The sequence below is a fragment of the Triticum dicoccoides genome, chromosome 3B (genome assembly GCF_002162155.2).
Source record: "Triticum dicoccoides isolate Atlit2015 ecotype Zavitan chromosome 3B, WEW_v2.0, whole genome shotgun sequence".
Classification (NCBI taxonomy): Eukaryota; Viridiplantae; Streptophyta; class Magnoliopsida; order Poales; family Poaceae; genus Triticum; species Triticum dicoccoides.
The window spans coordinates 736931179-736958183 of NC_041385.1; the positions used below are offsets into that span (position 1 = coordinate 736931179).

The window sequence follows — 27005 nt, forward strand, 5'->3', positions numbered from 1 at the left end:
CACCAAATTAATTATCCCTACTAACAAAGTTGATAGCTTTCCCTTGTTTTGCAAGGTCTTATGTGACATACTTTCAGCAACGCTTAGGGTGGGGGAACTTGAATGCCATCTTTATTTGATATTATTTCCTTGTCCTTAAATTGCCATATTAGAGTATGAGAGAAGGATGGTTGTTAGATTAAAGTATGCAGGAAGTAGGGGAATGTCGGGTGACTGGCGGTGCTGGCTATCGCGCCTTGCTAGCCGGCTAGAGAGTCTTGCTTGAAAAACATCCAAACACTATGCCGGTATGTTTACTCGTGCACCCGTGAGGGAGTCAGGATTAATTCTCTACATTAACTATGTGGGACCTAAAAGGCCAACGAGTATACCAAAGGATGGCCGAGCAATTTGGGCGAATTAATTGTGAGTAAAACAGAAGATTAAGAACACTTGTTGTCCATGTTATTAAGTACAAACTAGAACGACTTGAACTTGATTACAAGCAATAATAATTAGCTACACAATGTAAACAAAATTAATTATAGGAAAATTACTTGATGATCCAAAAAGTGTGTATGTTTCAAGTGTGAATGACATGCATTCGATTTTTTCTTGGGTGGGTTCAAGGTAGAGGTGATAAATCTTTGTTTTCCATGCTATTCAGTTGTAAGTGAAATGATCTAAGATAATATTGCAAGCAATATAATTATCTAAATAGTGTAACACACACTTAATTACAGGGAAATGGTACGACAACCCAAAAAGTGTATGGTCCGAGTGTAAATGACACAGATTCAACTTCTCAAATGTATAAACTATAATTTAGATGAAATTAGAGCTCTAATATCTAAGGTCACGAGGAAACTTGATGTGAGGAGGACAATTTTCACCCCACGCACACGTGTGTATGTGAGGGGGGGTCATCTGAAGGGGTGGCAAGTGTCATAGCCCACTGTCTTTGGTGACTACGGTTGGATGACTCACATCCCACTCACTATTCAAGGAGATGTTCGGACATGTTCACACACATTTGGTATTGTTTGTTTGGTAATCCCTATTGGAGTTGACATTACACCTCTTGCTTGGAGCATCGAAATTCAATAACGCTCTTCGCCATCAAGTCAAAGAGTGGTTTGATGTACCCATACATCTACAAAATGGTACTCGCCTACATTGGTGTGCCAAATCTAATATCAAACCAAGCATACAACAAGCTATACTCGATCACAAATCTTGGATACAGGCTCTATATTATGGATGCGGGCATTTGAGTCCATGTCAGGAGAGATGCCCTCAAAATCCTCTCTTATCACTTTCTTATGGAAAGGCCAGAACTTTTGGGGTTTAAAGAGGGTTGTGGTTTTCCATCTCTTTTGAAAACCCAAAACCCGCACGAAAATTTTGGGGCCCAAAACTTTTGGAGTTCACCTTGTCTCTCGAAGGTATTAATTAGGGCATAGTGAGCATGCACACAAAAAAAGCTATGCACAATATGGAAACTGCAGGCTAACGCCCCGTTCACTCACCCTTCCTATTGGTTGTGAGGTGTCCGTGCGCTCATGATTCGTGGGCCTGAGAGGCATCAGCTAGCATGATAGTTTCAGGGGGTAAATCAAGGGCAATAATTTATGTGCCTTCCGAAATGCTCACTAATGATAGCTAAAGCACATGGGTTTGGTCCTGTCATTCTGGTTGGACGATCCAATAAACTCGGTCGGAGGGAGTATGTTGACATACATTAGATAGCTCGGCTAAAAAGATTCTTTCCTCTACACTTGAGTAGCACAATAGACCACTACAAGATTCCATCTCACATATGTGCACTTTTCATGCACAAGAACCATCACAAAACGATCTGCATTCTCATGCTCCACCAAATCAAAAATAAAAACTCTAATGCCAACCATAATACCTTGATATCTCCCTTCAAAGGCACCCCATTTTCACATGAAACTCCCCCCCCCCCTCCCAACACCCACACACATTCTAATCTACCAAACCTTTTTTTTATCAGAATCCTTCTTCATGGTTTCTTGTAAGCCCAAGAAATTCATATGATTATCTTTGATCAATTCTCTAATATGCCTCTTTTTTATCCTTCCCTACACCGCTAATATTCCAATTGATTCCTTTCATTTAGGAAAATTTGAATTCGTACCTACCAGCTTCATCTTACATCTCTTACTTTCCAGCAATTGAAAACCCACCATATCAGGTACAACATTTATTGATGGGCTTTGATTCAAATCAGACAACAACTCATCTAAAGTCTCATTTCTAACATTCATAGGATATGGTGGAGGTATTATTGAAGGAAATATGCCCTAGAGGCAATAATAAAGTTATTATTTATTTCCTTATTTCATAATAAATGTTTATTATTCATGCTATAATTGTATTAACCAGAAACATAATACATGTGTGAATACATAGACAAACATAGTGTCACTAGTATGCCTCTACTTGACTAGCTCGTTAATCAAAGATGGTTAAGTTTCCTAGCCATAGACATAAGTTGTCATTTGATTAACGGGATCACATCATTAGAGAATGATGTGATTGACTTGACTCATTCTGTTAGCTTAGCATTTGATAGTTTAGTATGTAGCTATTGCTTTCTTCATGACTTATACATGTTCCTATGACTATGAGATTATGCAACTCCCGTTTACCGGAGGAACACTTTGTGTGCTACCAAACGTCACAATGTAACTAGGTGATTATAAAGGTTCTCTACAGGTGTCTCCGAAGGTACTTATTGAGTTGTTGTATTTCGAGATTAGGATTTATCACTCTGATTGTCGGAGAGGTATCTCCGGGCCCTCTCGGTAATGCACATCACTATAAGCCTTGCAAACAATGTGACTAATGAGTTAGTTGCGGGATGATGCATTACATAACGAGTAAAGAGACTTGCCGGTAACAAGATTGAATAAGGTATTGAGATACCGGCGATCGATCTCGGGCAAAGTAACATACCGATGACAAAAGGAACAACGTATGTTATTATGCGGTTTGACCGATAAAGATCTTCGTAGAATATGTGGGAGCTAATATGAGCATCCAGGTTCCGCTATTGATTATTGACCGGAGACGTGTCTCGTCATGTCTACATAGTTCTCGAACCCGTAGGGTCCGCACGCTTAAAGTTCGGCGATGATTTATATTATGAGTTATGTGTTTTGATGTACCGAAGGTAGTTCGGAGTCCCGGATGAGATCGGGGACATGACGAGGAGTCTCAAAATGGTCGAGACATAAAGATCGATATATTGGACGACTATATTCGGACATCAGAAAAGTTCCGAGTGATTTGGGTATTTTTTGGAGTACCGATGAGTTACGGGAATACGGAGAAGAAGTGTTGGGCCTCATGGGCCAAGTGGTGGAAGAGAGGAGGTAGGACAAGGTAGGGCGCGCGGCCCCCCTAGCCCAAACCGAATTGGACTAGGGGGGCTGCCCCCCTTTCCTCCTTTCCCCCCTCTCCTTCCTTCTCCCTCCCTTCCTCTTGGTGGACTCCTACTAGGACTTGGAGTCCTAGTAGGACTCCACACTTGGGCGCGCCTCTAGGGCCGGTCGGCCTCACCTCCTCTCCTCCTTTATATACTGAGGCAAGGAGCACCCCATGGACAAACAAGTTGATCTATTGATCTCTTCCAGCCGTGTGCGGTGCCCCCTCCACCATATTTCACCTCGGTCATATCATAGCGGTGCTTAGGCGAAGTCCTGCGTCGGTAGCAACATCATCACCGTCATCACGCCGTCATGCTGACGGAACTCTCCCGTGAAGCTCTGCTGGATCGGAGTTCGCGGGACGTCATCGAGTTGAACGTGTGCTGAACTCGGAGGTGTCGTACGTTCGGTACTTGGATCGGTCGGATCGTGAAGACGTATGACTACATCAACCGCGTTGTGCTAACGCTTACGCTTTCGTTCTACGAGGGTACGTGGGCTCACTCTCCCCTCTCGTTGCTATGCATCACCATGATCTTGCGTGTGCGTAGGAAATTTTTTGAAATTACTACGTTCCCCAACAGTGGCATCCAAGCTAGGTTTATGCGTAGATGTTATATGCACGGGTAGAACACAAGTGAGTTGTGGGCGATACAAGTCATACTTCTTACCATCATATCATACTTTGGTTCGGCGGTATTGTTGGATGAAGCGGCCTGGACCGACAATTACGCGTACGCTTACGCGAGACTGGTTCTACAGACGTGCTTTGCACACGGGTGGCTGGCGGGTGTCTATTTCTCCAACTTTAGTTGAACCGAGTATGGCTACGCCCGGTCCTTGTGAAGGTTAAAACATCACTAACTTGACGAAATATCATTGTGGTTTTGATGTGTAGGTAAGAACGGTTCTTGCTAAGCCCGTAGAAGCCACGCAAAACTTGCAACAACAAAGTAGAGAGCGTCTAACTTGTTTTTGCAGGGCATGTTGTGATGTGATATGGTCAAGACGTGATGAGATATAAGTTGTTGTATGAGATGATCATGTTTTGTTGAAGTTATCGGCAACTGGCAGAAGCCTTATGGTTGTCTCTTTATTGCATAAGATGCAAGCGGCAAATAATTGCTTTACTTTATCGCTATGCGATAGCAATAGTTGCAAGAGCAATAGTTGGCGAGACGCATGTGACGACACATTGATATAGATCAAGATGATAGAGATCATGGTGTCATGCCGGTGACGATGGAGATCATGACGATGCTTTGAAGATGGAGATCAAAGGCACAAGATGATGATGGCCATATCATATCACATATTTTGATTGCATGTGATGTTTATATTTTATACATCTTATTTTGCTTTGATTGACGGTAGCATTATAAGATGATCTCTCACTAAATTTCAAGGTAAAAGTGTTCTCCCTGAGTATGCACCGTTGCCAAATTTCGTCGTGCTGAGACACCACGTGATGATCGGGTGTGATAAGCTTAGCGTTCATCTACAACGGGTGCAAGCCAGTTTTGCACATGCAGAATACTCGGGTTAAACTTGACGAGCCTAGCATATGCAGATATGGCCTCGGAACACTGAGACCGAAAGGTCGAGCGTGAATCATATAGTAGATATGATCAACATAGTGATGTTCACCATTGAAAACTACTCCATCTCACGTGATGGTCGGACATGGTTTAGTTGATTTGGATCATTTGATCACTTAGATGATTAGAGGGATGTCTATCTAAGTGGGAGTTATTAAGTAATATGATTAAATGAACTTTAATATATCATGAACTTAGTCCTGGTAGTATTTTGCAAACAATGTTGTAGATCAGTAGCTCGCTTTGTTGCTTCCCTATGTTTTATATGTGTTCCTAGAGAAAACTAAGTTGAAAGATAATAGTAGCAATGATGCGGACTGGGTCCGTGATCTGAGGTTTATCATCATTGCTGCACAGAAGAATTATGTCCTTGATGCACCGCTAGGTGACAGACCTATTGCAGGAGAAGATGCAGACGTTATGAACGTTTGGCTAGCTCAATATGATGACTACTTGATAGTTTAGTGCACCATGCTTAACAGCTTAGAATCAGGACTTCAAAGACGTTTTGAACGTCATGGACCATACCAGATGTTCCAGGAGTTGAAGTTAATATTTCAAGCAAATACCCAAGTTGAGAGATATGAAGTCTCCAACAAGTTCTATAGCTAAAAGATGGAGGAGAATAGCTCAAGCAGTGATCATGTGCTCAGATTGTCTGGGTACTACAATCGCTTGAATCAAGTGGGAGTTAATCTTCCAGATAAGATAGTGATTAACAGAGTTCTCTAGTCACCATCACCAAGTTACTGGAACTTCGTGATGAACTATAGTATGCAAGAGATGGCGAAAATGATTCTCGAGCTTTTCATGATGATGAAATCGATGAAGGTAGAAATCAAGAAAGTGCATCAAGTGTTGATGATTGACAAACCACTAGTTTCAAGAAAAGGCAAAGGGAAAGAAAGGGAACTTCATGTAGAATGGCAAGCAAGTTTTCACTTTCATGAAGAAGCCCAAAGCTAGACTAAAGCCTAAAATTGAGTGCTTCTACTACAAAGGAAATGGTTACTGGAAGCGGAAATGCCCTGGATATTTGGTGGATAAGTAGGATGGCAAAGTGAACAAGGGTATATTTGATATACAGGTTATTGATGTGTACCTTACTAGTGTTTATAGTAGCCCCTGGGTATTTGATACTTGTTCGGTTGCTAAAAATTAGTAACTCGAAACAGGAGTTACAGAATAAACAGAGACTAGTTGAGGGTGAAGTGACGATGTGTGTTAGAAGTGGTTCCAAAATTGATATGATCATCATCGCACACTCCCTATACTTTCGGGATTAGTGTTAAACCTAAATAAATGTTATTTGGCGTTTGCGTTGAGAATTAATATGATTTGATCATGTTTATTGCAATACGGTTATTCATTTAAAGTCAGGGAATAATTGTTGTTCTGTTTACATGAATAAAACCTTCGATGGTCATACACCCAATGAAAATAGTTTGTTGGATCACGATCGTAGTGATACACATATTCATAATATTGATGCCAAAAGATGCAAAGTTGATAATGATAGTGCAACTTATTTGTGGCACTGCCATTTGGGTCATATCGGTGTAAAGCGCATGAAGGAACTCCATAAATATGGATTTTTGGAAACACTTGGTTATGAATCATTTGATGCTTGCTAACCGTGCCTTCTAGGCATGATGACTAAAACTCCGTTCTCCGGAACAATGGAACGAGCTACTGACTTGTTGGAAATAATACATACCGATGTATGCAGTCCAATGAGTGGGATGCTCGTGGCGGGTATCATTAATTTTTTGACCTTCAGAGATAACTTGAGCAGATATGAGTATATCTACTTAATGAAGCACAAGTCTGAAACATTTGAAAAGTTCAAAGAGTTTCAAAGTGAAGTGGAGAATCATCGTAACAAGAAAAATAAAGTTTCTACAATCTGATCGTAGAGGAGAATATTTGAGTTATGAGTTTGGCCTTCATTTAAAAACAATGTGGAATAGTTTCACAGCTCACGCCACATGGAACACCACAGCGTAATGGTGTGTCTGGACGTTGTAACCGCACTTTATTGGATATGGTGCGGTCTATGATGTATCTTACCAATTTACCACTATCATTTTGGGGTTATGCATTATATTAGAGACAACTGCATTCACTTTAAATAGGGCACCATCAAAATCCGTTGAGACGACGCCTTATGAACTGTGGTTTGTCAAGAAACCAAAGTTGTCTTTTCTTAAAGTTTGGGACTGCGATGCTTATGTGAAAAAGATTCAACCTGATAAGCTTGAACCCAAATCGGAGAAGTGCGTCTTCATAAAATACCCAAAGGAAACTATTGGGTACGCCTTCTATCACAGATCCGAAGGAAAAATATTCGTTGCTAAGATGGATCCGTTCTAGAGAAGGAGTTTCTGTCGAAAGAAGTGAGTGGGAGGAAAGTAGAGCTTGATAAGGTAATTTTACCTTCCTCCGAATTGGAAAGTAGTTCATCACAAAAACCAGTTCCAGTGATGCCTACACCGATTAGTGAGGAAGTTAATGATGATGATCATGAAAATTCAGATCAAATTACTACCGAACCTCGTAGGTCAACCAGAGTAAGATCCGCACCAGAGTGGTACGGTAATCCTGTTCTGGAGGTCATATTACTTGACTATGATGAACCTACGAACTTGAGGAAGCGATGATGAGCCCAGATTCCGCAAAATGGCTTAAAGCTATGAAATCTGAAATAGGATCCATGTATGAGAACAAAGTGTGGACTTTGGTTGACTTGCCCAATGATCGGCAAGCCATAGAAAAAAAATGGATCTTCAAGAGGAAGACGAACGCAGATAGTTGTGTTACTATCTATAAAGCTCGAATTGTCGAAAAAGGTTTTCGACAAGTTCAAGGTGTTGAATACAATGAGATTTTCTCACTCGTATCGATGCTTAAAAGTCTGTCCAAATCATGTTAGCAATTGTCGCATTTTATGAAATTTGGCAAATGGATGTCAAAACTACATTCCTTAATGGATTTCTTAAAGAAGAGTTGTATATGATGCAACTAGAAGGTTTTGTCAATCCGAAAGGTGCTAACAAAGTGTGCAAGCTCCAGTGATCCATCTATGGAGTGGTGCAAGCATCTCGGAGTTGGAATATACACTTTGATGAGTTGATCAAAGCATATAGTTTTATACAAACTTGCGGTGAAGCCTGTATTTACAGGAAAGTGAGTGGGAGCACTACAGCCTTTCTGATAAGTATATGTGAATGACATATTGTTGATCAGAAATAATGTAGAATTTTCTGGAAATCATAAAGGAGTATTTGAAAGGAGTTCTTCAAAAGAAAGAACTCAGTAAAGCTACTTACATATTGAGCATCAAGATCTATTGAGATAGATCAAGACGCTTGATAAGATTTTCAATGAGTACATACCTTGACAAGATTTTGAAGTAGTTCAAAATGGAACAGTCAAAGAAAGAGTTTTTGTCTATGTTACAAAGGTGTGAAATTGAGTAAGACTCAAATCCCGACCACGGCAGAAAATAGAAAGAGAATGAAAGTCATTCCCTATGCCTCAGTCATAGGTTCTATAAAGTATGCTATGTTGTGTACCAGACCTATTGTATACCTTGCTCTGAGTTTGGCAAGGGAGTACAATTTTGATCTAGGAGTAGACCACTGGACAGCGGTCAAGAATATCCTTGGTGAGGACTAAGGAGATGTTTCTCGATTATGGAGGTGATAAAAGAGTTCATCGTAAAGAGTTACATCGATGCAAGCTTTTACATTGATCCAGATGACTCTAAGTCTCAATCTGGATACATATTGAAAGTGGGAGCAATTAGCTAGAGTAGCTCCGTGCAGAGCACTGTAGACATAGAATATTTGCAAAATACACACGGCTCTGAATGTGACAGACCCGTTGACTAAACTTCTCTCGCAAGCAAAACATGATCACACCTTAGTACTCTTTGGGTATTAATCACATGGCAATGTGAACTAGATTATTGACTCTAGTAAACCCTTTGGGTGTTGGTCACATGACGATGTGAACTATTGGTGTTAAATCACATGGCGATGTGAACAAGATTATTGACTCTAGTGCAAGTGGGAGACTGAAAGAAATATGCCCTAGAGGCAATAATAAAGTTATTATTTATTTCCTTATTTCATCATTAATGTTTATTATTCATGCTAGAATTGTATTAACCGGAAACATAATACATGTGTGAATACATAGACAAACATAGTGTCACTAGTATGCCTCTACTTGACTAGCTCGTTGAATCAAAGATGGTTAAGTTTCCTAGCCATAGAAATGAGTTGTCATTTGATTAACGGGATCACATCATTAGAGAATGATGTGATTGACTTGACCCATTCTGTTAGCTTAGCACTTGATCGTTTAGTATGTTGCTATTGCTTTCTTCATAACTTATACATGTTCCTATGACTATGAGATTATGCAACTCCCGTTTACCGGAGGAACACTTTGTGTGGTACCAAACGTCACAACGTAACTGGGTGATTATAAAGGTGCTCTACAGGTGTCTCCGAAGGTACTTGTTGAGTTGGTGTATTTCGAGATTACGATTTGTCACTCCGATTGTCGGAGAGGTATCTCTGGGCCCTCTCGGTAATGCACATCACTATAAGCCTTGCAAGCAATGTGACTAATGAGTTAGTTGCGGGATGATGCATTGCATAACGAGTAAAGAGACTTGCCGGTAAAGAGATTGAACTAGGTATTGAGATGCCGACGATCGATCTCGGGCAAAGTAACATACCGATGACAAAAGGAACAATGTATGTTGTTATGCGGTTTGACCGATAAAGATCTTTGTAGAATATGTGGGAGCCAATATGAGCATCCAGGTTCCGCTATTGGTTATTGGCCGGAGACGTGTCTCGGTCATGTCTACATAGTTCTCGAACCCGTAGGGTCCGCATGCTTAAAGTTCAGGGACGATTTATATTATGAGTTATGTGTTTTGATGTACCGAAGGTAGTTCGGAGTCCCGGATGAGATCGGGGACACGACGAGGAGTCTCGAAATGGTCGAGACATAAAGATTGATATATTGGACGGCTATATTCGAACCTCGGAAAGGTTCCGAGTGATTTGGGTATCTTTCAGAGTACCGGGGAGTTACGGGAATACGGGGGAAGAAGTGTTGGGCCTCATGGGCCAAGTGGTGAAAGAGAGGAGGTAGGATAAGGCAGGGCGTGCGGCCCCCCTAGCCCAAACCGAATTGGACTAGGGGGGCGGCCCCCCTTTCCTCCTTTCCTCCCTGTCCTTCCTTCTCCCTCCCTTCATCTTGGTGGACTCCTACTAGGACTTGGAGTCCTAGTAGGACTCCACACTTGGGTGCGCCTCTAGGGCCGGCCGGCCTCCCCTCCTCTCCTCCTTTATATACTGAGGCAAGGGGCACCTCATGGACACACAAGTTGATATCTTCCAGCCGTGTGTGGTGCCCCCTCCACCATATTCCACCTCGGTTATATCGTAGCGGTGCTTAGGCGCGTCGGTAGCAACATCATCACCGTCATCACGCCGTCGTGCTGACGGAACTCTCCCGTGAAGCTCTGCTGGATCGGAGTTCGCGGGACGTCATCCAGCTGAACGTGTGCTGAACTCGGAGGTGCCATACGTTCGGTACTTGGATCGGTCGGATCGTGAAGACGTACGACTACATCAACCGCATTGTGCTAACGCTTCCGCTTTCGGTCTACGAGGGTACGTGGACTCACTCTCCCCTCTCCTTGCTATGCATCACCATGATCTTGCGTGTGCGTAGGAAAAAAATTTAAATTACTACGTTCCCCAACAATTATATCTCCAACCCCACCCATGTTATTTTGTGAATGCAAATATCTCTTGGCTTGCTTGAGATCCTTCGGCAATCTTAGATGTGATCAACCATATCTACAACATGCCCCAGTCTAATCCAAATAAACAAGCAATATAATGCAAAGAAGTATTCGGAGAATTAATAAATGAGTCATCACCTAGACATCCTTCATTGTTGTCCTTGGCCACAACTCCATCCACAACTACCAATACTCTTGGACTCCTTTTGCACAAGTATGATGCATCTCATATAGTTCAAAACATCAGTATTGTCTCCCTGCCCCAAACTTTCATCATGACTCTCGTTCTCCAAAGTATCTAGCAACTCATATTGTTCCACCAGAGCATCCTGCTCATTCTTGTCTGCAAACCACCCTCCTCCTCCTAAGAGCCATTCTTCATTCTCAACAGCCATAGCTCTTCTGTCACTATTTGAAACAAACAAATGGTTATCTTAAGACTCATTTACAATTCCTATTGAAGCAGTTATAATATCAAATTTTGAAGTTTAGAAGGGAACTTTATGTAATTGTGTTTTTTTACATCAGGACTATGAACTTATTACGCCTCATTTCATATACAACTTCTTTTTTTTCTCTTCTAGACGAAAACGAACGAGTTAGCATCTTTCTGCCATCTTCACTTAACCGAGTACATTCAATACCATGCCTAATGGAGGTAACCTCAGTTTCACCAAAGAGGTTACTCTACATACATTTTTATGCGCTTTGAACTTCTTTAGTTGAAAAAAAAACCATAATGTTTATGCGATTTTGGTTTCTGATGGGTAGAGTATGTACAACATCTCAATTCCGCGGTTCTGCTATTCATACTTCTGATCTGCGTTCCAAACGGAGTTTAGTATTTAGAGGCAAGATGTAGTAGATCCGAGTAGCACCTACGACTGGAATGTGCAAAGTAATTTACTGATCCTACTCGCATTGGGAGTATTATAGCTAGAACTACCTCCGTTCCTTTATTTAAGATGTATTTGTTTTTTCAAAAATCAAAGGAATGCATGCTTGACCGAGTTTTTCGAAAAATATGTCAATACCCACAATATGAAATTTATGTCTTTCGATTCATCATGAAAAGTAGTTTCATATTTTTATCTATTAGGTATTGCAGATATTTTTATTTTATTCTATATAATCTTGGTCAAACATTTAAATGGTTGACTTGCACGAAAATTAATACACCTTATATTCTGAAACAGAGAGACGTATCATGCATGTCAATTAAACTATTTTGATGAGGTGCCATAAAATTAAAAGAAAAAAGAGAGTTTTGAGTACCAGATACAATATCATAATAAATTCTATGATATGTGTAAGAGATGAGGTCGTCTAGAGACTAATCTATAATCTTATAAACTCTCAAGATAGTATTATCACTAATATTATATATACATGATAGTGATCCTCGACTGCGAATAGCCCTAAAAGACACTGGTAAACCAAAAAGAGGCTAAACGCGAGCAGCCTATCACGATCGCTAATTACTGCAAGACAAGATGGCAGCCGGCGCACACCACTCAAGAGATGCTGTCCCTAGACAGCCATTGACCATCAAGGCAAACAATTATGTCGAAGCATCGTGTTAAGCGATAATTAATTGGTCCCTTCGGGGCTCTTGACCCCATGCCGAATCACGACAGTAAAAAGAAAGAAGCGAAACGACCACATCACCGACGACTAACCACGGAGCAGCACAATGAGGTTCGCTTGCTTGCTTGCAGCATGCACGCATGATCTGCCACGCAAAGTAAAAATCACCCCAGGGAATCATTCGTGCACTTGAATTATCATGGACTAAACAAACCACCAACTAATGTTGCTTGCTTCCCTAGCTTGCCCTCCTCGATCAAACCCTTTAAAAATCGGTCGAACCAGCGAAGATGAACTCAAAGATCCCATCGAGTGACAGGGCCCATGATGCTGAGGACGTTTTGTTAATCACTATTTTTCGCTGATTAAAGTCGCGGCACGCATGCAAGGGGCAAAACAATAAGGGTCAATGAGCACTCCATTCCTCGCTGAAAAAGATATATGTAGATAAATATCCGATACCTGGCCCCATGTTGCGCCGATATATCCCAACTCATGCGCACGATCGTTGGAATTTTTCGGATTTTATTTTTGTGCAGCTGCAAAACCCCAGTTTCTTTTTCTCGTATTAGAAATATATATATAAATTCTGGCATTATTGCAGGGTCAAACGTGCAGGCATCACGAGGGCAGAATTTTCTGAGGCGTAGGTAACGTGGTGGAGTGTACGTGCCTAGTCGCCGTGCGCCCACGAAGCCGGTGCAGTGGCACCATCTTCTAGTCTGGTATCCAACGTGGGACAGACACTTTGTCTCCGTTGTAAACGTAGGAGGAGCAGCGGCGGAGTACATCGAAGAGGATGACCGGGCGTCTATATTTGCATGCACTTGATTGGGTCGCCGCCTGCACCGATGGGCACCACCAAATTTTCTGACCGGGCCTGGCTGGTTATTTACTGCCGCACCTGTTATTTCTTGCCTATTATATCGGCCTTCTTAAATTTTGAACAGTTGTCTCTGAAATATCTTACACGTTACCCTCTCAAAAGAAAGAAATAATACACTCCTATGCAAGAGTAATAATAATCAGATGACAGTAACTGTAGCACCATCAAATCAATCAAATAAGAAAAAGGCCGGGGTAATTGAGCAAAGTAGATACTACCCCCGGTCTAGTTTGGACACCGGCCGTCAGTTCAGGCCGTGCTTTTCGCTGTTGGCATCAGCTAGACACAATGATGCGAGCCGCTCGGTATTTTCCCTGATACTCGCAGGTCCACGTTGGAGGTCTCGGTGGTGTCTCGCCGGCGACCGCAGACGTCTACGTCGTGGAAACACCCGCGCCACGCACATTCGAACCCACGCAGCCGGGGGCGTCCGTGTAGTCATGTACTCGTGTGCCATGCCCGGAGCCTTGGCGTATGCATGCCTCTCCCCAGTGAGCACACACCTGTGCAACATGCCAAAGCCTAACGGTGTCCCGTTGTGCTGGCCGCGCTGGGTCAACAGGTTCGGCACTCGTCCGTTCAATGATTCATACGTTCTGAATAGAATACCAGAGAAATCGAACTGTACTCTACCCTGAGAATCTACTCGTGTGCACGTACAGATGTACCCCGTTGCGTGCTCGAGCCATATAAAAAAACAGAGCGGGCTGGCTAGTCGTGGTAGTACTACGTAGCATCGTCATCATCTTGTGTGTTGTTTCCATCCATGGCCCTGCCCTGTCCTGCCTAGGTAACAGAAAAGTAAAGGAAATAAGAACAAAAGCCGGCTGGGTGGTGTCACTTTGGCTATGGTGGCCTACATGGATTCCACCTCCCAAAGTCCCAACACCAGCGGCCAGAGGGAAGCCTCCAACTTGTCCCGTGCCTCGAGAGCAAAACCAAAGCCTACACGACGCCGCAGCGCTGCACGGCGCGGCCACCGATTCCCGCTACTCATCCGATAAGCTACGTGAGGCACGTAGCGTAGGAGCCCGTGCTGTACCACGTACATGGAGTGCTGGAGCACTGCTCTTCTACTCCACACCCCACAGCATCCATCCAAAACACCAAAGCACAAAGCGACAGAAGCAACGTCTACACTTGGTAGAACTCTAGTAGAAAATTAGTTCAAAGAGGGATCCAGGATTTTCATATTACGGAGTAACTTAATTTAATTTAAAGAAAGAGGGACTAATTTCCCCCTAAAAAAAGAAAATAGGGACTAATTAAGAAAACAAGGCTAGAGTTTTGGTGGCCGCGGTAGAATCTCTCGTCTGCTCCTCTTCCCTAGTAGAGTAGAGTACGTACATCTGACAAGACGACACCCAACGGCCGCAAAAAGAAAGCAAAACGCCAGAAAAACGCGTCCTCATTCATCACCGCCGTTCACTCCGCTACGCCCGGTCCACCGGCCGCGCCATGGACTCGCCGGTGCTGCTACTTGTTGCCGTTGCCGCGGCGGTTGCCCGTTGGGGCGGGTCACTGCTGGGGGGCGGCGGCGGCGCCGCCGACGAGCCAGCGGTCCATGGGCACGCACTGGGCCTTGTGGGCGCGCTTCCAGTCCAGGGCCTGGCACGCACGGGAGCAGTAGTTGGCCGCGCCGCACACCGAGCAGCGCCGGAACTCGTGCCGCCGCGTCTCCTTGCGCCCGCACCGCATGTGAGAGCACAGCCGGAGCTCGCCCTCGCCGTCTCCGCCGGTGGCCGCCGCGTCGGTCTTCTTGGCGCATGCCTGCACGCCACGCGACGCCCACCAGTCCGACATGAACTGGTTCGCCGTGTGGGGCTCCGCCTCCGGCAGGCTCCACCCGAAGTCGGAGAGGAGAGGAGAGCTGGTGACGCCCCCGGCGCCGCCTGCGACGGCGCCGATGGGGAGGGAGGCGAAGGGGTAGGTCGCGCTGGCCGCCGCGGCGGAGAGCGCGAGGGAGAGCTCGCGGGCGTTCGCGGCGACGAGGAGGCGGCGTCCCTCGGCCGGGTCGCGGCGCACGCCGTAGCCGTCCTGGAGGCAGTGCCCGAGCTCGCGGAGCGCGTCGACGTGGCCCAGCGCGGCGGAGCGCGCACAGAGCGCCGCCCCGGCGCGGAGGTCGCGGTCCGACTTGGCACCACCGCTCCCGTTGAATTGGATGACGGCCAGCGAGTAGAGCGCCGCCGGGTGCCCGCCGACCGCCGCCTTCGCGAGCAGAGCCGCTCCACCGCTCCGGCTGCCAAGGCAGTAGAACCGGATCTGCAAAAACGTAAGAAACTCGTCAGCGCTTGATCCCTGAAACTCCGGCCATGCATGCATGGATGTCAAACCCGAACGATAAGTCAACAAGATTTGTTCGTCGACTCTTACCATGCCTAGAATGTAGCAAGCCTCGAGGTTGCCGGCGTCGGCGCAGCGCTTGAGAAACCGCTGCACGGGCTCCGACCACGCCGCCGCCTTGACGGCGAGCGACGCCGGCGAGGCCTTGGCGAACACCATGTCCTGCTGTCCCAGGCCGTTCAGCCTCTTGCACCTGAAACGTCAAAGGCACAAACACGTTCAGGCAACCAAACACATGAAGCAGCAGGAGTTGCTTGGCAAGAAGCAGTTGAACCAAACACGAAGGGCGGGGCGGGGCGCGGGCGTACGTTAGGTGGACGGACAGCAGGTCGGACGGTGAGTTCGCAGATGCGGCGAGTTTGGAGAAGATGGAGAGCACGAGGTCGTCAGGGATGCCATCCAAATAGTCCGGCCCCGAAGCCTGGCGCTTCCGGCGCCCACCAGACACTTCGCCGGCGGCGGCGGGCGAGCGCTTCCTCTTCTGGCCGGCCACGGGAGCCGCTGGCTCGACAACACCTCCGCAGGTATAGAGAGAGCCGCTCCTCGTCCTCATCTTATCTCTGGCTGCGCGAGCCGTGGTGGCGGGCCGGTCTCCGGAGGGAGGGAGGAGAGGGAGCGGCCGCGGGACGGGGAGAAGCGGTGGTGGAGTGGAGAGGAGATAGATGTTTCGGAAAAGGGATAGCGGGAGGCGCCTCGTTTTATACACGGGAGCTCCGGTCCGTACCGTGCCTTGGTGCGTGACCCTGCGTGAGCCGGGGGCGAGGCGTGCGGGGCCCGGCTGTCAGCCGGGTCCTGGTTTTATCCGTCCCGCTTTTAACTTTCTATCTACTGCCAGTGCATGCCCTGCCAGTGGTAGAGTATAGTCTTGATGGCGTGTGAGGAGCAGGCTGCAGGCGTAGAGGCATCAATGCTGGCTGGGCTGGGCTTTATCTTTGGAGGAAAATGAATGCCGGGCTTTCAAAAAAAGCCATCTTTGCTGCGAGAAACAAGGGCATTATTGTTCGTTCATTCATTCATTCATTCACGACGCCAGGCAGTTTCGATCGCTATACGTAGTGCTCCTTCATTGCGTGTGCTTTTCAGTTGGTAAATTTTTACTTGCTTCGGTGGTCAAACGGTGGCGTTACCGGGAGTCTATAACACCAGTACCGTACGCGTTCTACTTGGAGGAGGAGGGTAGAGTACGGGGAATGGGTGGAGTGTTGGACGGGGCGTGCGTTTATTGCATCGGGTCGAAGTTGAACGGAAACGTGAAGGCACTCGGGTCTGGGCTGTGCATGCGGCGGCGTTTCTGAGCTCACGACATAAACGCTTTTGGTCCAGGTTTAGGCTTAAGAGCATCTCCAACAGCCGCGCTAAACTAGCGCCGCGCCGCAAAATAGGTCGTTTTAGCGCGCGCGCAACGCGTCAGGGCGCTCCAGCGGGCGCGCAAAAACGGCGCGCCCGCTAAAACGGGTTGGGCGCGCGGTGAAAAACACTTACCCGCGCGGCGTATTTCGGGCGCCCACTACAGCGCGCGGCACACTCGAGCGCTCGCGCTCGCTCTTCCTCTCGCGCTTCCACCCCCGACCGGCCGCGCCGCCGCCGCCGCCCGCGCACCCCGGCGACCGTCCCAGGCTTCCCCGGCCTATCCCCGCGCGCCCGCGCTTCCGCCCATCCCCTCCTAGTACCGCCGGCGCCCGCGCGCCTCCGTCGTCCGAGGAACAGCGCCCGAGCGCTCGCTGCCGCGCCGCGCTCGCAAGGTGTTTGACAAAACGCCTACAAGGTATGTATTGCTCAAATTTCATGAATTTGGTGCATGTTTTGAATTGTAGTTTTTATAGTATAGTATTGAACATTGTAGATGAGTTCGTCGTATGATTCTTCCGAAGAAGAATTTGATATGGAAGAGGAGGAGGATCTTGCAACGATCGTAGCTATGCATATCAATAAAAAACCGAAGCACGGTGGTTCGGTTATGGGTCGGGAGAAAATTTGGAGAGATAGGATTGATGCCCATAACAGATTGATGAAGAACTATTTCGTGGAGAATCCCACATACCCGGAGTCGTATTTTCATCGCCGGTTTAGGATGAGCACCGACTTGTTCAGGCGCATTGTAGAGAAACTAGCGAGCCATGACCGGTTTTTCCAGCAAAGGAGGAATGCCGCCGGAGAGCTCGGGCATAGCACTTTTCTGAAGGTGACAACCGCTTTGCGTATGTTGGCATACGGTATCCCGGCTGATCTAGTTGATGATCATTTGGCTATGGGTGAGAGGCAAGTCATCATGTGTGTCAAGCGCTTTGCAGTGGGAATTGTGCAAGTGTTTGGCGAGGAGTATTTGAGATCTCCCACTGCTGAAGACGCCGCAAGGCTATTGGCGATGAACAAAGCGCGCGGCTTTCCTGGCATGCTTGGCTCAATAGATTGCATGCATTGGAGTCGGAAGAATTGTCCAAAGGCATGGCATGGGCAATTCCACGGCCAAAAAAAGGGTTCCACTATAATCCTTGAAGCGGTGGCCGATCAGGAGACTTGGCTTTGGCATGCATTCTTTGGAATGCCTGAATCTTTGAATGATATTAATGTTGTCAACCGGTCACCACTGATGAATAAGATTACAAACAGTGAGTTGTCACTTGTGCAGTTTGTAGCAAATGGTTGTACGTACAACTATGACTATTATCTAGCGGATGGCATCTATCCAAAGTGGCAAACCTTCGTGAAGCCGTTGAAAAAACCGGAAGGTAAGAAAAATCTTGATTTCCACAATGCTCAGGCGGCGGCTAGAAAAGATGTGGAGAGAGCATTTGGGATTTTGCAAGCCCAATTTGCTATTGTGAGAGGACCGGCAAGATTTTGGGATCAAAAAATGCTTTGGTACATCATGCACGCTTGTGTGATCATGCACAACATGATCATCGAGAATGAGCGTGGCCAAGATTTAGACTACTCACAGTATGAGCTCTTGGGATATCCCGTGCGAGTGCGGCGGAGGGCTGAAAGGGTAGCCCGTTTTGTTGCCTCCTATCATGCCATTCGGCGCCCCGCAACGCACAAGGAACTTCAGAATGATCTAATTGAAGAGTGATGGGCATGGCATGGACGGCAAAGAGCATGATTATATCTGCACTCGACATTGTATTGTTCATGAACTATTTATTGTGTTGTAATAATTTATTTTGTACTATTTGTTGTTGTACTAAACGATAAACTATTTGTTTGAGTTGTAATAATTTATTTTGAACTATTTGTTATTGATTTTTATTTTGTTTGTTTGATCATTTTTGCTCATCTTCTTTGAAATGTACATGTGGTTTGTGCGGCGCGCGCTGTATTTTTGCGCCCTGCTGAAGCGGCGCGTGCGCTGCATTATAGCGCCGCTGCTGGAGCCAGCGCAGGCGGGCGCGCAAAACCAGCCGCAGCGCGCGCGCTAATAGGTTTTTTGCGCGCGGCGTTTTAGCGCGGCTGTTGGAGATGCTCTTAGACTGTTAACTTCTGTGCTAGTGGTAGTAGAGTATGCTAACGATCAACGAGTAGTCTCGTGTGTGCTCGGCTTGATGCGACGGGGGCGGTTTGGACGCTACTCTTTGTCTCCTTTGCTGATGCAGCATCGGTTCCAACTTCGAACGGATCTCTCTTTGCTCTGCTTTCCTTCTGGACGCAACCCTTCTTGTTCTAGTTCGAGTACGACAAGGTTATGGCCGATGGAAACAGTCGCCGGAAAGATCGATCGATCCATAGACGAAAACCAGTTCATATGGGAAGAGGTGATAGCTGTTTTTCGTGCTCGGCTGGGAACCGCTGGGCTAGTTTGTCACGCCGGGCGGCACGTGATATGATAATCTCAAGAAAAATAAGGAAGCAAGCAAGAAAAATATGGAAGGAGAGAGCTCGTCGGTTGGGCGACAGGGCGCACGCATCGTGGACAGGACAAAGAATCCGGGGCGCCATCCCGCGCTCGGCATCTTCGGGGCGGTGACGGTGAGGCGGGCAGGTGGGCGGCCAAGGACGCAGCATTGACTGGCCCCTGACCTCGTCGTCTAGGAGCGCATAGCTTGGCCGGCCGGCCGCCCGTCCGCGTCGCGTCGCCCTCGGCCGGCGGAGTCGGAAGCGTTTCGAGTGGGTGGGCTGATGATGGCCGGTCCTCGGCCTCGGGGAGGTGACGATTCGGCGCGCGGCGCCATGCGGGCGTGGTGACTGTGCGCGCGGGGGCGGGCGCGGCGATCTCCTCCATGTGTCGCGCCTCGGGTTCCCCCCGCAGCTGCGTGCCGCTCTTTGACCCCGACGCGAGCACGGCCTTTCTTTATTGGCGCCTCCGTCGCCATGTCCGTCCTCTCCTCTCCTCTGCTGCGCTCTGCTCGGCCCCCCTCTCCCTTTCTTTATTCGCGCCTGGGTCGGAGCACGTACCACTCTTTACACCGCGCAGTTCATCTGCCCCGAGCGGAGCGGCGGTGGCAGAGGCAGGAGAGCACCACGGCCGTCTGAATTCCCGGAAAAGACGATTGATTCCGATGCGTCGCACGGGCCCGAGGAGGACGGGGCGGGGGCTCCATTGCTCTCTCTTTTCATCTTTCTCTCCTTTTCCCTGAAATGTGATGCATGTGTTCGCCAGCGAGTTTTGGGAAAGGGGAGTATGAAGTTTGCAGGGAAGACGCCAAAGTGCTTCACATGGCCTCCAGAGGGAGATTCTTGCATGCATATGATTCAACGTTTGCTGGTGAAAGCATTATCAACGGTGGGATTTCTGGATCGCAGTGGATGATGCTGTGTCAAGTTCTTGAACTATAACTATAGGTCGTACTGCTTGCTGTGCCGAACTGTTGTCCTCCGATTCGCTTCCGGGTGAATGAAATGATCTGAGATGAGTCATATAAAGCAATTGGCGCCATTGCGTAAGAGAAGTTACATGAAAACTATACAATGGTCCCGAGTGTACATACATGGTCCCGAGTGAGATTAACACATTTTTTGAGTTTCTGAACTATAGATCGTACTGCTTGCTGTGCCGAACCGTTGTTGTCCGATTTGCTTCCTGGTGAGTGAAATGATCTGAGACGAGTCCTACAAAGCAATTGGCGCGATTGCGTAAGAGGAGCTTCCTTACATGAGGAACTATACAATGGTCCAGGAAGTACATACATGGTCCCGAGTGAGTTAACGCATTTTCGAGTTATCAAATATTCGCACTTAAATTTTTCGAGGAAACTAGACCTCTGTCAGACAAGTGCGGTGTTACAATATGCAAAGGCTACTGGGTAGCTTCCTTAGCTACTAATTAGTGATCACAGAGTGTTTATTTTTTTAGAGCAAACACTCAGATAACAACTTATTTCATGCCAATAGGCAAACATGGATGCTTTCATCAGTCGCACGCTTGCTCTTATAATGTTGATCACACCATAACAGGATTAGGATTGGAGCATAACATGAGGAACTGTACATTGCATTGCAGTGTCAGGGCTTTCAAGATCTAATACATTTGTGAAGTTCTCTCTTTTTCATTCAAACCCGCCTTTGTAGTTGTCATTTATCATATCATCGTTACCAACAACAATGAGACGTCATAGGATCGTTGCCATACACCCTTGAGTCATTTCCCTTATGTGGTTCAAAGGTGGGCGTGATAATTCTTGCTCAAGAAATTTAAGTGAAATGATATAAGATAAGACTGGAAGCAATATAATTAAATAGTGTAAACACATTTAGTTACACAAAAATGACGTGATGCTCCAAAAAATATATGGTTTAAGTGTAAAATGACAATTCAAGGCCTCAAACATTCACTCCGTATTTTTCGAGGAAACTATAGCTTCTGCATAGGGTATATAATCTACCAAAATAGCTCATATGGAAACTATGTAAGGATCCACAAAGTGCATGGTCCCGAGTGATGTAAAATATGTTTGAGTTGTCAAGTATTCTTAAATTTTGGAGAAAACTAGGTTTTGGTTGACAAACGCAAACTTACAATCAACGGAAGCTATTGTCATATCATACTTAGCTAACACGATCAATTTTGCTTTCATCGTGAGTGCTCATTTTTTAGAGCAAACTCTCGATTTCTCAAATATAACAACTTACTTCATGCCACCTAACAACATGGATACTTCGATCTGTCGCCTCTGTGGTCATGTTATGTCGATCATCATAACACAATCATGATCGGAGCACAACATGACGGTTTATGCATTGCACTGCAAGTACAAGAACTTGTAAGGTACACACATTGCTCAGCTTGGGTTACCTTGCAAAGTTCTCTCCTTTTCCATTCGAGCACACTGTCCTTTTTTTGTGGGGTATCATATCAACGTGACCACCAAAAACTGAGAAGGCATAGGCATCACTACCGTGCATACTTGCGTCATTTTTTCTTAGGTTGGTCTGTGGTTCAAGGTAGAGGCAATAAATCCTTGTTTTCTATGTTGTTTAGTAGTAAGTGAAATGATCTAAGATAAGATTGTAAACAATATAATTAGCTAAATAGTGTAAAACACACTTGTTACAGGGAAATGATATGATGATCCAAAAAATGTATCATCTCAGTGTAAATGACACACATTCGAGTTCTCAAATATCTACACTATAATTTTGATGAAATTAGAGCTCAAATATCTAAGGCTTGGCCTTGATGTGAGAAGGAGTGTTGAAATATATTTCCCACCTTTCTTTATCAATTCAGACTTTTGGATGAACTAGATGGTGCATGAACTCAATGCCCTACTCCATCATCTTTGGTTGCGACAAGGGTTTCGACAACACATTCTGGCATGCACAATTCAATGTCACTGACACATAACTTCAATAAAGCACTACATGTTATCCTTAGACGAACGATCAGACAAGGCACGTGAACTAATGTCTCGAGATGGAACCAGGTTATGGCATCCATGATTGCCCCAAGATATGGCGACTTTGGTTTCCACTTGCGAAATTAAAGCACAACTCACCAGACCACACTTCTCTAGATTGCTCCCCGTCCAAGCTCTCTATGACGTGGAACCTAATTTTGGTGTTGATGTCTACTACGCAATTTTATTATTGTAGACTCGTGTTGGGTCTCCAAGCGCATAGTTTTGTAGGACAGTACAATTTTCCCTCAAGTGGATGACCTAAGGTTTATCAATCTGTGAGAGGCATAGGATGAAGATGCTCTCACTCAAACAACCCTGCAACCAAATAACAAAGAGTCTCTTGTGTCCCCAACACACCAAATACAATGGTAATTGTATAGGTGCACTAATTCGGCGAAGACATGGTGATACAAGTGTAATATGGATAGTAGATATTGATTTTTGTAATAGGAACAATAAAAGCAGCAAGGTAGCAAGTAACAAAAGTGAGCACAAACGGTATTGCAATGCTTGAAAACAAGGCCTGGGGTTCATACTTTCACTAGTCCAATCTCTCAACAATGCTAACATAGTTAGATCATATGGCAATCCCTCAACGTGCGATAAAGAATCACTCCAATGTTCTGATCTAGCGAAGAACATAAGACGAAATTGTTTGTGGGGTACGAAACCACCTCTATAATAAGACCATATGATACACATCAACCAACTCTAATATCACCTAGATACTCCAATGTCACCACAAGTATCCATGAGTTAATTATATGATATGCATCAAACAATTTCAGAATCATAATATTCAATACAACACAAAGAACCTCAAAGAGTGCCTCAAGATTTCTATCGGAGAAACAAAGACGAGAACGTGCATCAACCCCTATGCATAGATTACCCCAATGTCACCCCGGGAATCCACGAGTTGAGTGCCAAAACATATATCAAGTGAATCAATATGATACCCCATTGTCACCACGGGTATTCATAGAAAGACATATATCAAGTGTTCTCAAATACATAAAAGTATTCAATCTGATAACAACAAAATCTCAAAGGTAAAATTCAATCCATCACAACAAAATAGAGAGGAAAAACACCATTGATCCAATGATACGTCTCCATCATATCTGTAATTTTTGATTGTTCCATGCTATTATATTACCAATCTTGGATGTTTTATATGCATTTATATGCCATTTTATTTGACTTTTGGGACTAACCTATTAACCTGGAGCCCAGTGCCAGTTTCTATTTTTTTCTTGTTTTTGATTTCTACACAAAAGGAATACCAAACGGAGTCCAATTGACCTGCCAATTTTTGTGGATTTTTTATGGACCAAAATAAGCCCCCGAAGTGAAAGAAATGGGCCAGAAGAGTCCTGAGCCATCCACGAGGGTGGAGAGTGCGCCCTACCCCCTAGGGGCGCCCCCTGTCTCGTGGATGACTCGGAGACCCCCCTGACGTGAGACCGATGCCAAAAATTCCTATAAATACATAAACCCCCGAAAAGAAACCTAGATCAGGAGTTCCGCCGCTGCAAGCCTCTGTAGCCACCAAAAATCAATCGGGACCCTGTTCCGGCACCCTGCTGGAGGGGGATCCATCACCGGTGGCCATCTTCATCATCCCGGCGCTCTCCATGACAAGGAGGGAGTAGTTCACCCTCGGGGCTGAGGGTATGTACCAGTAGCTATGTGTTTGATCTCTCTCTCTCTCTGTCTCTCTCGTGTTCTTGATTTGGCACGATCTTGATGTACCGCGAGCTTTGCTACTATAGTTGGATCTTATGATGTTTCTCCCCCTCTACTCTCTTGTAATGGATTGAGTTTTCCCTTTGAAGTTATCTTATCGGATTGAGTCTTTAAGGATTTGAGAACACTTGATGTATGTCTTGCATGGGAAACCAATGGTGACAATGGGGTATTCTATTGATTCACTTGATGTATGTTTTGGTGATCAACTTGCGGATTTCGTGAACTTGTGAACTTATGCATAGGGGTTGGCACACGTTTTCGTCTTGACTCTCCGGTAGAAACTTTGGGGCACTCTTTGAGGTTCTTTGTGTTGGTTGAATAGATGAATCTGAAATTGTGTGATGCATATCGTATAATCATACCTGCGGATACTTGTGGTGACATTGGAGTATCTAGGTGACATTAGGGTTTTGGTTGGTGTGTGTTTTAAGGTGTTATTTTACTACAAACTCTAGGGTTGTTTGTGACACTTATAGGAATATCCCAACGGATTAATCAAAAAGAATAACTTTGAGGTGGTTTTGTACCCTACAATAATCTCTTCGTTTGTTCTCCGCTATTAGTGACTTTGGAGTGACTCTTTGTTGCACGTTGGGGGATTGTTATATGATATAATTATGTTATCATTGTTGAGAGAACTTGCACTAGTGAAAGTATATGAACCCTAGGCCTTGTTTCGAAGCATTGCAATACCGTTTGTGCTCACTGACAATGGCTCAAATTTCACAGCCGATGAGGTGAAAACTTGGCGCGGCAACATGGGCATCAAGCTCGATTACGCCTCTGTCTATCACCCCCAAACAAACGGTCAAGTCGAACGTGCAAATGGTATCATCATGAGCGGCATCAAACCCAGACTAGTGCGATCCTTGAAGGAATCAGACACGCATTGGGTCGAGGAGCTCGACTCCGTACTCTGGGGGCTGCGGACCACGCCGAATCGTACCATCGGATATACACCATTTTTATGGTGTACGGCACAGAAGCAGTGCTACCCTGCGACATAATCCATGACTCACCTCGCGTGTGCATGTACGAAGAGCAGGAAGCCAAATTAGATCGGCAGGACAACTTAGATGCTCTGGAGGAGGAGCGTGACGTCGCAAAAGCCCGTTCCGCATTCTATCGGCAACAGGCTCGAAGGTATCAAAGCAGAGAAGTACGGGCCAAAACTTATAACATTGGTGAACTAGTTCTACGCCTCCCCGAGAAGAAGAAGGACAAGCTCAAACCCAAGTGGGAGGGTCCCTTCATCATTGATAAAGTTCTCACAGGAGGAGCGTACCGTCTGCGCAATGCATCTGATAACAGACTTGAGCCGAACCCATGGTGTCGGGGAACGTAGCAGAAATTCAAAATTTTCCTACGAGTCACCAAGATCTATCTATGGAGAGACTAGCAACGAGGGGAAGGAGAGTGCATCTACATACCCTTGTAGATCACTAAGCGGAAGCATTCAAGAGAACAGGGTTCAAGGAGTCGTACTCATCGTGATCCAAATCACCGAAGATCCTAGTGCCGAACGGACGGCACCTCCGCGTTCAACACACGTACAGCCCGGTGACGTCTCCCATGCCTTCATCCAGCAAGGAGAGAGGGAGAGGTTGAGGAAGACACCATCTAGCAGCAGCACAACGACGTGGTGGTGGTGGAGGAGCGTGGCAATCCTGCAGGGCTTCGCCAAGCACCGCGAGATATGAGGAGAAAGAGAGGTAGGGCTGCGCCAACAGGAGAAGAACTTCGTGTGTTGGGCTGCACCTTTGCCTCCACTATATATAGGGGGAGAGGGGGCTGTGCCCCCACCTAGGTTTCCACCCCCTAGGGGCGGCGGCCAGCCCTAGATCCCATCTAGGGGGGCGGCCAAGGGGGGGAGAGCGGGAAACTTGCCCCCCAAGCAAGGTGGAAGCACCCCCTCCCCAAACCCTAGGCGCATTGGACCCTTGTGGGGGGGCGCACCAGCCCACCTGGGGCTGGTCCCCTCTCACACTTGTCCCATGCAGCCCTCCGGGGCCGGTGGCCCCACTTGGTGGACCCCCGGGACCCTCCCGGGGGTCCCGGTACGTTACCGATAAGACCCGAAACTTTTTCGGTGACCAAAACATGACTTCCCATATATAAATCTTTACCTCCGGACCATTCCGGAACTCCTCATGACGTCCGGGATCTCATCCGGGACTCCGAACAACATTCGGTAACCACATACAAACTTCCTTTATAACCCTAGCGTCATCGAACCTTAAGTGTGTAGACCCTACGGGTTCGGGAACCATGCAGACATGACTGAGACGTTCTCCGGTCAATAACCAATAGCGGGATCTAGATACCCATGTTGGCTCCCACATGTTCCACAATGATCTCATCGGATGAACCACGATGTCAAGGACTCAATTCATCCCGTATTCAATTCCCTTTGTCTAACGGTATTGTACTTGCCCGAGATTCGATCGTCGGTATACCGATACCTTGTTCAATCTTGTTACCGGCAAGTCTCTTTACTCGTTCCGTAACACATCAACCCCTTGGTCACATTGTGCACATTATGATGATGTCCTACCGAGTGGGCCCAGAGATACCTCTCCGTTTACACGGAGTGACAAATCCCAGTCTCGATTCGTGCCAACCCAACAGACACTTTCGGAGATACCTGTAGTGCACCTTTATAGCCACCCAGTTACGTTGTGACATTTGGTACACCCAAAGCATTCCTACGGTATCCGGAAGTTGCACAATCTCATG

General features: G+C 46.1%; 1 protein-coding gene across 1 annotated transcript; it reads right to left on the minus strand.

Moving 5' to 3' along the window:
• Positions 1–14484: 14484 nt before the first annotated feature.
• On the minus strand, positions 14485–16358 carry LOC119278184 (F-box protein At1g67340-like). The gene is made up of 3 exons (XM_037559539.1): positions 15990–16358; positions 15712–15874; positions 14485–15600 (listed from the first exon to the last, which is right to left on the minus strand). The coding sequence occupies exons 1-3, from the start codon at positions 16232–16234 to the stop codon at positions 14857–14859; spliced, it is 1152 nt and encodes a 383-aa protein (XP_037415436.1). The 5' UTR covers positions 16235–16358; the 3' UTR covers positions 14485–14856.
• Between the last annotated feature and the right edge of the window lie 10647 nt (positions 16359–27005).